The sequence below is a fragment of the Hypanus sabinus genome, chromosome 9, assembly GCF_030144855.1.
Source record: "Hypanus sabinus isolate sHypSab1 chromosome 9, sHypSab1.hap1, whole genome shotgun sequence".
Taxonomy (NCBI): domain Eukaryota; kingdom Metazoa; phylum Chordata; class Chondrichthyes; order Myliobatiformes; family Dasyatidae; genus Hypanus; species Hypanus sabinus.
Window position 1 is genome coordinate 20,897,289 of NC_082714.1, and position 11,363 is coordinate 20,908,651.

Sequence of the window (11,363 nt, forward strand, 5' to 3'; positions counted from 1 at the left end):
AAAAACCACATTAAACCTTGCTCAAGACGCAGAACTCTGGCACTTCCCTCCACCAGCATCGAGGGAGAAAGAGACCATTCGAAAAAAAAGAGTCCTTCCTTCAAATAGCAAGCAAGGGACTGTCAAAAGTAGACACCTTCCTCAGGCAGCAGAGAGCGAAAGGCTTGTAGAGAGCACTGAACATCTGTTCACCTTAATGACTTCAATCTTCCTTGGTGCTTTAAGCAGCAGGAACGAGATGTGGAGTTGATCATGAGCTCGCACTCCATCTCCAGGCTTCTTGGCCTCAAGGCCACACATTTTGCTCAAAACCTCATGGAATACCCTTGGAGATAGCAAAGCACCAGATCGCTCAATCTGCCCGAAAACACACCACCAAAATGTAGAAAACAAGCTCCAACTGTAGCAGAACCAAATTTGAAAGATGTAAAAGAAGTGAGAGTAGTTTCGTGAACAATCTGGAGGATGTCACCCTCATGTTGTTTGCTGGCACCATTGCGAAACTATTGTGTGTGAAAATCCCAGCTGAGCAATTTTGGAGATACTCAAACCACCCTGTCCAACATCAACAATCATTTCTCAGTCAAAGTTACTCAGATTTCTACCCCATTCTGATGTTTTGTCTGAACAACTGAACCTCTTGACCATGCCAGCATGCTTTTATGCGCTGTGTTGTCGCTACATGATTAGCTCATTATATATTAGCATTAACAAGTGTGTGTACAGGTGTACCTAATAAAGTGGCCTCGGAGTGTAATTTCTTAGAACTCCAAAAGTTGAGTAAATCATCCTCTTGGAAATTAATAATGAATCTTCTCGATCACATTACAGCATTCTTGAATTTAAGGGAAAAAGAAAACCGTATTCTTCTCTGCACCCCAGCAGTGTTTCAGTTGGGCAGTTTACATGCTTTGTTACACTCTCCGGCATGACGGAAATTGGCACTAGAAATAAAGAGAGCTGCTGGACTGGTTTCAAAGTTTATTTGCATAATTGATACATTACTCAAGGTCAAACAAGTTACAGCACTACCACTGCTGTACTATAAATGAACTTACTGTTCCGTGCTTGCTTCTTCCTAACAAAAAAACAGTGACAATCAGATAATGACAATTGGCGACCATGAAACAGTTCATCTCCAGGGGTGAAGTGGTGGATGCACATTTTCAGAATGTTCCGCAGCATTTATGATACCAATGTGCAGCATGTCAGGGTTGAAGTGCAAAGGTTACAGAACTTACCATTCCACTGGTGTCGTGGTTCAGGTGTCTTGGATAGATGTAAACAACACTTTGGAGTAAGGAGGACTTTTGTATTGCTGTATGTACTCACTTGCGATTTAAAAAACAGTAAAGTCACAGGGCTATGTATCCCAGCAAGAAAAGGAAAAGCAATAGACAATGAGGAAGACCAGGTGGTGGTTAATATGCATTACAAGGGAAAAGAGGCAAGTCCAAATACTAAAGACCATAATTAGAACGATCAAATGCAGGGACAATATCTACTGTTATCATTAATGATTTAAAAATACTGAATAAAAATACCTTACTCTGCCAAAATACTAAATTCATGTGGGATGTTTTGTCCATGTATGGTCATGAATTAAAGATTGCATTTGATTTGAAACAACTGTTCCATTTTTAAATCCCACACCCATATTCAATTACTTTCAGCCTTTCAATGGAGATTCCATTTCAGAACCAGAAACTAACTTTTTCTTAACAAAATATAAGTTAGAAGGTACTAGAACTACTTGGCAGGTTTTGCCACATCTGTAGAGAAAGCAAGACAGTTAACATTTTGGGATCAATGATCATTTAATTAGCTCCCATCTGACCTTTATTTTTAGCTCATTAATTTTTTAGGATATGGATATTGGTAGTGAGATTCTTGCTGAAATGATTTATCCTTCTGAAGGTATATCCAAAAGCTAACAAGTAGGAAGTTCCAAGATTTCAAAGGAACACTGTCAGAAATGCGAGAGATTTGGAAGAGAACCTGCAAGTGGTATAAATATAGAAACTGCTGGAACAATTCAAGACAGGCAGCGTTTGTGGAAATAATTAACATTTTAGGTTAAATAGCCTGGGTCAAAAATGAGAAAACGAGAAAGTAAGTTCACACTTTTGTCTCCTGCAGAAAGTTTGCAGCATTATCAGTTTCCAGATTGCCAGCAACTGTAGTTTGATTTTTCAACCTACAGGTGGTGCAATTCCCAAAAGCCTGGTAGCCTTGCCTTTCTTGGTGGGTCTGGGAAGCTCTGCAGGTAATCATGGTCTACTCCGAAACGCACAATGCTGATCAAACACATTACAAGCATAGTACACCAAATAATTTTAACACTGCCACTGTGAAATGAATGCTGGTGAACTCTCCTGCATTCCCTCTCTGGCAGACATTTTCTTTTTTGGGTAACAAGACCAAGACTGCCCACAATGCTCCTGGTATAGTATCCCTAAAGCTCTGGTATAACTGCAGCAGAACATCCTTGTTCCTGTACGCAGAACCTTTATGTATTACTAGCTTCCTTAACTGTTTGGTATGGTTGTATATTTACTTTCATTTGTAACACGCTGTAAGGTTTCACTGCTAATGTAATGGTTTCTCTGTAATGTTCCACTGCTGAGGTAATGGTTTCTCTGTAGCACCAATGTTTGGGTTATGATGAGAGATAACAGCGCAACCTAGCCAATGAGCAGGATGTTATTCTTTCTTGTGTGTCTGGGAGCCGGGAATTTGCGTTTTTTTTGCCGGGGAGAGTTAAGGAGAAAAGACGCGAGTGGAGAGAGTTGGTAGACCACCAGACGGAGTGGACTTGGAGCGAGGGTCCGAAAGTCAGCGACGATTGGCAGAGGTCGATGGTGGACGAACGGCCTTATCAGTGAGCTCCAACCTTGCGCAACAGATTGCTTCATGAGAATAGGCCCTTTTTTCTTTTATGTTTTCTTACTAACCATATAGTCAAATTAAGAATTATAAAACTTAATCGTTTAATCACGTATTGTGTACTGTTTGTTGTTTTGTGGTATTGATTTGTGACAGGGGACACATCGTGCAGCCTCCACCCAAACGAGATTCCTTAAGTTTGGCCGGGCCAGGGGCTATCATCCCCTGTATTAAGCCACTAGCTGAAGCGTGAGTTACACATTGAATTGTCCCTTATATCAATTATTAGAATTAAAATAATACTCAGCCAATCTGCTTTTCCTACTACAGAGAATGTATTCACATTTATACACATTATACTGTGCCTTCAATATTTTTCCCCACTTAACTCAACTTCGTCTGATACACCTCGTAACTTTGTTGGATCCTCCTCGCAACTTTACAATAACACCTGGTTTCACACTGCTGGCAAACTTAGAAATGTTTCATTTGGTTCCACTTTATAAGAACAATTATCTAAACACTTGAGGACACTTTTGATATGCATTCCATTAACCCAAATATCTAAATACTAATAATTTTTTAAACCGATCATCACATTGCATTCTCTTAAGTACCATTCATTTTGTTGCATTAAGTATCTTTAAGTAATTAATTTGAATAATATTCACCACAATATCTCTTGAAATAACTCAAATTTTAGATATTTGCAAGATTCTTTTCTGCTTCCCTGAACACACTTCTTTCCTTTACTAATTTAATTTAAAATTACAGCAGTTACACCGATTAAGATTGTTATTTTCTATCACCTTCTTCATTCACTTTGTACGGTCAATCCTTTTGACAATTAATTTCTCTGCCTGTCACACAATTGCTTACCTCCCCTTTTATTCTCTTCTACCTTTAGCTTCTTCACCTGCATCTTAAAACATTTTATTTATTTATTTTGCAGAAGGGAAGGGATTATGGTGGTGGATCAAGAAACAATAAAGTAAGCTGCTTTGCTCTGGATGGTATCATTCTTAGTCCCTTGTTGGTGCTGCACCTCATAGGTAAATAAGAGTATTCCAATATACATTTAAACACGTACAAACAAGCTGGATGAACTCAGCAGGTCGGGCAGCATTCGTTGAAATGAGCAGTCAACGTTTCAAGCTGAGACCCTTCGTCAGGACTAAAGGAGGGGGCAGGGGCCCTATAAAGAAGGTGGGGGGAGGGTGAAAAACCAATCAAAGGAAAGATCAAGGGGTGGGGGAGCGGAAGCAGGGAGGGGATAGGCAGGAGCGGTGAAGAAGAAATGTAAGGGGAAAGCACTATGGGTAGTAGAAGAAGGCAGAATCATGAGAGGTGATAGGCAGCTAGAAGAGGAAGCAGAGTGAAAGTGAAAGTGAAAGTGGGATGGAGGAAGGGAGAGGGAGGGAATTACCGGAAGTTGGAGAATTCAATGTTCATTCCAAGGGGCTGGAGACTACCCAGATGGTATATGAGGTGTTGCTCCTCCAACCGGAGTTTGGCCTCATCATGGCAGTAGAGGAGGCCATGTATAGACATATTCGAATGGGAATGTGAAGCACAGTTGAAGTGAGTGGCAACTGGGAGATCTTTCTGCAGTGGCGGACAGAGCGGAGGTGCTCGACGACACACATTTGACCACAGCATCTGCAGTGTACTTTGTGTTTACCAACATACATTTGACTTGCTCTACACCAGTGCTCTCAGTTATTTCTTGAAGTCACATGGAATGAACCAAATTTGCTGGAAATTGGCTTCTGTTATGATAGGGAGCTGAGATAGATAGATCACCAATTGGCACTTCTGACCAGACATGGTAAATACTTCAGAGCATCTTTAACACTTGCATGCTGAGCTAAGCCATCATTGAGGATAAGGATGTTCTTGGACTTTCCTCTTCCTATGAGCTGTTAATGATACAAAGTCAAAGTCAAGTTCATATGCACAATTACCCGTGCACACACAAGTGCAATGAAAAACTTAGTTGCAGCAGCATTTCAGGCACGTATAAAATACATTTACAAGAAAAGCATAAATTACACGAAATTATACAAGATAAAACACATCTAGAAAAAAATGTCAATTGAAGTGCAAAGTAGTTATAGTGTTGAGGGGTGGGGGAGGGGTGGTCAGGGTGCAGGCTCCTTCAAGAACAGAATGGTTGAAGGCAAGTAGCTGTTCTTGAACCTGGTAATGTGGGACTTTAGACATCTGTACTGCCTGCCCAATGGTAACTGAGAAGATGGCACGACCTGGATGCCGGAGATCTCGATAATACACGTTACCATCTTGAAGCAGCACCAATGTAGATATTACCGATAGTGGGGAGGACATGCTCATGATGTATTGGGCCAAGTCCACAACTCTCAGCATATTAAGTGTCTGTGCATTCAAACTGTCATATCAGGCCACAATGCAACTAGGTTTCAGCAGTACATCTGTGGAATTGTAGACCGTGACCATTAAGATGTGGTGGGATCACAGAACTATAAGCTGATCCAATATTTGAAAAGTTGTTTAGTTCACTGTTCCTCAGACCGATCTTGGAGTTACACAAGCATTTGGGGATGTATTGCGGCTTCCTTCAATAGACTGAAAGCAGGTTTTGTTGCTGGCGTGTCCTCCTGCACTCTATATTGATAGTATTGATGGTAATGGTGAGGGGAAATGCTGGGCCACAAGTTCACAGATTGAGATGTTGTATATTTCTGATACTGTCCCCAGTACTTCAGTCGATACCTAGTCCTGCAATGTAACTATTCCAGATCTATTCCACTTGGCAAGACTGCAGGGTCCACTACTCAAGCTGAAGGTTCTTGAATGCAAAGACAGGACCTTATCTCCTGTAGTTGTTGCTTCTACTCCAATATGGTCATGGACAGATCATCTCCCACAAATAGATTGACAAGGATGAGAACACTAGTGTACCCCTTGTATTGATTCACTCATGACCTGCTAGAGACTCAGCTCTCAGTTCTCAACCTGCTGGGTTATGATAGTAACACACACAAAATGCTGGTGGAACGCAGCAGGCCAGGTAGCATCGATAGGGAGAAGCACTGTCGACGTTTCAGGCCGAGACCCTTGGTCAGGACTAGGCCACCCTCCCCTACGTGTACCATTGTCACCTCTGGTAAATTTGTTCTGCCAAAAAAACAGGACCTGCTGTAGAATTGGCAGGACTACACAAGTGTACTGTTGCATAAACTAGTCTGTACAGACTTCTACCAAACTGAATACCCAAAAGAGAACTTCAAAGATCAAAATAATTTTATTAAAATACGCATGTTATCATATACTACCTGGAGTTTAATTTTCTTGCAGGCATTTGCAGGAAAAAATAAATACATTTTCAAATGAAAACTACAGATTTGGCTAAAAATGATCTTGCAGTGTCCAAATTGGATTTATTTTATTTAGCGGTACAATGCCGAGTAGGTCCTTCGAGGGGCTCTGCCCAGCAACCCCAGTATAACCCTAACCTAATCACAGGACAACTTACAATGATCAATTAACCTCCCATGTAGGTCTTTGGACTGTGGGGGGAGGCTTTGCACAGAGAGGGTGTACAGACTCCTTATCAGTATTGAACTCCGATGTTCCGAACTGTAACGGGGTGGTGCTAATCACTGTACTACCATGCTGACCCCATGCTACAATGCCAAAGTTGATGTCGGTTTTATTTTATATATGTTATTGACATATATTATTTTTTACATTGGTAATGATAACCCCAATAACTGAGTGAATTGCTAGACCACGTACCAATTGCTGATGGAACTTAAGAGGTCCCTCGATGGAGAGAAATGAAGTTAGTATTTCAGGTTTAGACCCTTTTCCTGGCCGACCTGAAACTACCAGATGCTCTTGTGTCTTCAGGTTGTACAGCCTCTGCACAATCACAGTGCCATGTCTGGAGTCAAATAGACTAACAAGACTGGCCCAGAAGCAACACACACACAAAGCGCTGGAGGAACTCAGAATGCCTGACGGCATCGATGGCCGAGACCCTCGGAACCGAAAATAAAAAGGGACACGCCCCCTGTGTCCTGATGAAGGGTCTCGGTCCGAAACGTCGAGTGTTTATTCTTTTTTCCGTAGGTGCTGCCGGGCCTGCTGAGTTCCTCCAGGATTTCGTGTGTGTTGTTTTGGATTTCCAGCGTCTGCAGATTTTCTCCTGTTTCTGGCCCAGAAGTCCCTCCGGTTTCAAAAAGCGCCGTTGCCCAGGTGGGATGTGGACTCGGGCTCCGAGTTTCGGGGTGTAACCGCCAGCACTTTTACCTTTACCTGATCCTGTTCTTCCTCAGAGCCAGGTCCTCCTCCTCGGCACCGAAATCCAGGGACACGTCCTCGGTGTCGTCCACCAGCGCCTGTGGACGATGAGAATTAGTCGTGTTTTTGTTTTACTGGATGAACAAAACCGCCAAGGGGGCTGAAACGCCCCGTCACCGGCACCTGACACCCCACCCCCGGGGCCGGGGCCTCTTACCTGCCGCATGATGGTTGCTCGGCAGCGGCCCGTTCCGTCCGGTCTGCGTGGTACGCCTCACAAATGTATCCGGGCGGCTGCTGCTCTCAGCCAGCCTTCCATGGGTTGCATCACTCAATCCCAGCCCCCGCCGCCTGCTCACCCTCCCCTCAATTGCCCTGCAAAAGCCCCACACGTTCACTGTTCCTTCATCGCCATAGATGCTGAGCTTCTCCAGCATTTTGTGCGCGTCGCTCTGGACTTCCAGCGTCTGCGGAATGTCTTGTGTGTATTACTAGGCGCGGATTGCGATCCCAGATCATGGAATTTCAAACACATAACGAGCCTGACGGAATTAGAATCTATATTCTTTATTTTCTTTTCAGCAGAGGGGTGGCTGCTGCACTTGACTCGGGTAGGATGTGTTTCGTGGGAGGCGCTGTGGTTCATTTCGGCATTTCATTTCTCTTTCAGAAGGCAGATTTCAACACCCTTAACACAGCCAGAATGCCTCCTCAGTGCAGTACGGAGGGAGTGCTTCACTCATTCAGATGAATGTTAAGGGAGCACTTTCTCGTGGCTGAGCAGGGACGTGTCCTGCCACCCTCAACAGCTTTCAATGGGGTTAGTCGGTCCTTCCTTCTCAGCCACAGTTAAAGCTGCCCTTTTCAGTGTCTTCAGCCCTCCGGTGTCCCCTTGAGTCACTACCCTATCGAGGAGTAATCTTGTCGTCGATACACCAACGAAGCCCTGGCATCCACCTCCTCAGGGCAGATGCAGTACCATCTTGTGGCCAGCCTCTGCTTCTTCCTCCCATTAACTCAACGTGGAGGACTGTCTTGGCGGCCATGGACCACAGTACTGTATCTGGGTGGAGAGATGGTGGTGATTTCCATGGGGAACTGTAGCAGTCTGTCGAGATCTGCCCTCGTGTTCCACCGCCTGCCTGTGGAGAAGAGCTCTTGGGCGGGTGCAATCAGTGCTCTTACCATCCTTACTGAACGAGGTGAGTTCCCATCCCACTGGAGAATGGCTGCTTGCTTCTTGCACCCCAGCCGCAGGTCTCTAGGATCTCCACCAGCTTCTTTAGGACCTGGTTGTGCGCCATCTGCAGTGGCTTTGGGACAGCGCGGTCTTACATCCTGCCAGGGTGTGTTGGAGGTTGTCAACTACCCTCTCTGCCAATTGATTGGTGAAGGTTTCCAGGGCAGGGCAAGGTATCGTGGGTTGCCCTGATGAGGAAGCCAGGTCTGGCTTGTGGGATCTTCCACAGGTGACCAGCGGAATGGCCTGTTGATGGTTCCCTCCCGTGTTGTCCAGCTTCCCGAGCGGCCCCGTGCCACGCCTGCTCTGCCCTTGTCACCTCCTCCACTACCATGGCTTTCCTTTCATTCTTCAAGGCCTTGGACCAGAAATTTGCTACCTTCCCCCAGCCAAGTCCTGCATGTCCAGTCTGCACTCTGCCGACAACCTCTTGGTGCTGCAACCTGCTGATGGCCTGGTCTACAACTTGAGCTCTCCATTTCCGGCCGCTGTGGACTGAGGCACTGGCACTCCGGGTATTCACCATGAGAGAAACTTTTACCTATTTGGAGACATTTTAAAAACTGTATAAATGGAGTATAGTACAGACTTTGAAAAAATAACTGAAATCATGATACATAGAGTTAAAACCATGTATTAAATAAATAGCAAAATGAAGAAAATGATACATTTAACCTGACTTACCCTCTTAATGAAGGTCAGCTTTGCCCCACAGCTGCAGGGATTCCCACGTGTATGACAGCCAAGGTTGACGTAAAGCTGAGGAACCATGTGCAAAATGTGAATTAGCTGTGGGCAGCTAGTAAGATCTGCAACCACTGCTAGACTTAGCAGACATGGACACGTACAGAATGGAAACTGGCCCTTCAGTTCACCAACTATTAACGTGATCAGGCACAGGTGTCTCTTTACCTTTTCCCTACATTCCACTCAACACAACTCCTCAAATTCTATGAAAGAGGGAAATTGACAGTTGCCAGTTAACCTACTCCCCTTTGAGATGTGGAGGAGACCCAGACGGACTCAAGGAGAACATGTACACTCCACGCGGACGGTGTCAGAGTACAGGATTGAACACAGGCAGAAGGAGCCCACAAGCAGTAGCTCTATCAGCTGTGCCAGTCTGCCGACCCTCTCCTGCTGACTTGAAAAAAAGAACAGGAGGGTGGTTGAACTGTTAAGTGATCTGTACTCCATCACAGCGTTCACATTTGCAGTTCAAAGAAATAAAGCACAGAGTAGGCCCTTTGAGCTGTGCTGCCCAGCCTAGTGACAGGACAATTTTCAATGACCAGTTAACCTACCAGCCAGTGTGTCTTTGGATAAGTTTTCAGGCAATACAAAAATAAGTGAAAGGGCAGGTAGTGTTGAGGCCAAAGAATTTTAGACGATGGGCAAAGAAGTGGCAGATGGATTGATGTTGGGAAGTGTGTAGTCATGCACTTTAGTAGAAGAAATAAAAGTGTGGACTATTTTCTAAATGGAGAGAAAAATTCAAAAATCCAAGGTGCGTAAGGATTTGGGAGTACTCATGCAGAATTCCCTAAAGGTTAATTTGCAGGTTGAGTCAGTGGTGAGGAACACAAATGTAATGTTAGCACTTATTTCAAGAGGTCTAGAATATGAAAGGATGTGATGGTGAGGCTTTATAGGGCATGGGTAAGGCCTCACAGAGTATTGTGAATAGTTTTGGGCCCATATCTAAGAAAGGATGTGCTGACATTGGAGATGGTTCAAAGGAGGTTCACAGGAATGATTCCGGAAATGAAAGGGTTACCATATAAGGACCAATTGATGGCTTTGAGCCTATACTCACTGGAATTTAGAAGAATGGGGGGATCTCAATGAAACCAATTGAATGTTGAAAGGGCTCAATGGAGTGGATGTGGGATGTGGAGAGGATGTTTCCTGTGGTGGGGGAGTCTAGGACCAGAGGGCACAGCCACTGAATAGAGGGACGTCTATTTAGAACAGAAATGAAGAAGAATTTTCTTAGCATGAGAGTGGTGAATCTGTAGAATTCGTTGCCTCAGGTAGCTGTGGAGGCCAAGTCATTGGGTATTTTTTTTATTAAACAATATATACTTTATTCAAATATAAATTTATATACAATAACCATTCAAAGACTTTCAATTCTTTACAGTTGGTACCATTACTGTCTTCACATTTTCAAAATTCAAAAGTTTTGCCACCCACGTGGCACTTTGTTCTTTCATATTTACATTCAGGGGGTATACTCACAACCCCCCTACCCCTCAACTCCCATGGGAGAAGAACCCTAGACTGTGGTCCTTCCCCACCGGGCCCTTGCGATGGCTGCACTGAGTTTGAGTGCGTCCCTCAGCACATACTCCTGCAGCTGAGAATGTGCCAGTCGGCAGCATCCCCCCACGGACATCTCCGTGTGCTGGTAGACCATCAAGTTTCAGGCCGACCAAAGAGCGTCTTTCACCGAGTTGATGATCTGCCAGCAGCACCAGATGTTGGTCTCAGTGTCCGTCCCCGGGAACAGCCCGTATATTTAAGGCAGAGGTTGATAAGTTCTTGATTAGTCAGGGCAAGAAAGGTTGTAGGGATGAGCAGGAGATTAGGGCTGAGAGGAAAATTGATCCTCCTATAGCTTGTGGTATTATTAACCCTTTCATTCCCAGTATCATTCTTGTGAACCTCCTCTGGACCCTCTTATGCTAGCATATCCTTCCTTAGATAAGGAACCCAAAACTGCTCACAATGCTCCAATGTATATGTGGTTCATAAATAAATGTAAATTCAAACCTGATATTTTTAAATTCATTTGATTCAAATTCTATTCCTTTAGAATAGTTATTCTAGACTAGTTATTTAGTATTTTGAACTTCATGTTGAGTTGCCAAGCTTCAAAAGCTATTTAATGTCATTTCCACTACACCAGTGTAAAGGAAAATGAAATAATTGTTAGTCCAGATCTGATGCA

The 11,363-nt window shown here is 44.0% G+C and overlaps 1 protein-coding gene and 1 long non-coding RNA gene across 4 annotated transcripts in view; both read right to left on the reverse strand.

Moving 5' to 3' along the window:
- The window catches only part of LOC132399145 (Golgi apparatus membrane protein TVP23 homolog A-like), a 38,372-nt gene extending 30,750 nt beyond the window's left edge, over positions 1 to 7,622 (reverse strand). For 2 of the 3 annotated variants that reach the window (XM_059979192.1, XM_059979191.1), the window contains exons 1-2: positions 7,388 to 7,527; positions 7,186 to 7,268 (exon numbers count right to left, since the gene is read on the reverse strand). In XM_059979192.1, coding sequence (XP_059835175.1) covers positions 7,186 to 7,268; positions 7,388 to 7,396 — 92 coding nt within the window. In that variant the 5' untranslated portion in view covers positions 7,397 to 7,527. Of the gene's footprint in view, positions 1 to 7,185; positions 7,269 to 7,387 lie in introns of all 3 variants that reach the window. The other variant, XM_059979189.1, reaches the window with a different exon arrangement.
- LOC132399146 (uncharacterized) lies at positions 968 to 7,173 on the reverse strand. The gene is made up of 2 exons (XR_009513885.1): positions 6,664 to 7,173; positions 968 to 4,805 (listed from the first exon to the last, which is right to left on the reverse strand). It is a non-coding gene; the product is annotated as an uncharacterized LOC132399146 (long non-coding RNA).
- Positions 7,623 to 11,363: the final 3,741 nt, after the last annotated feature.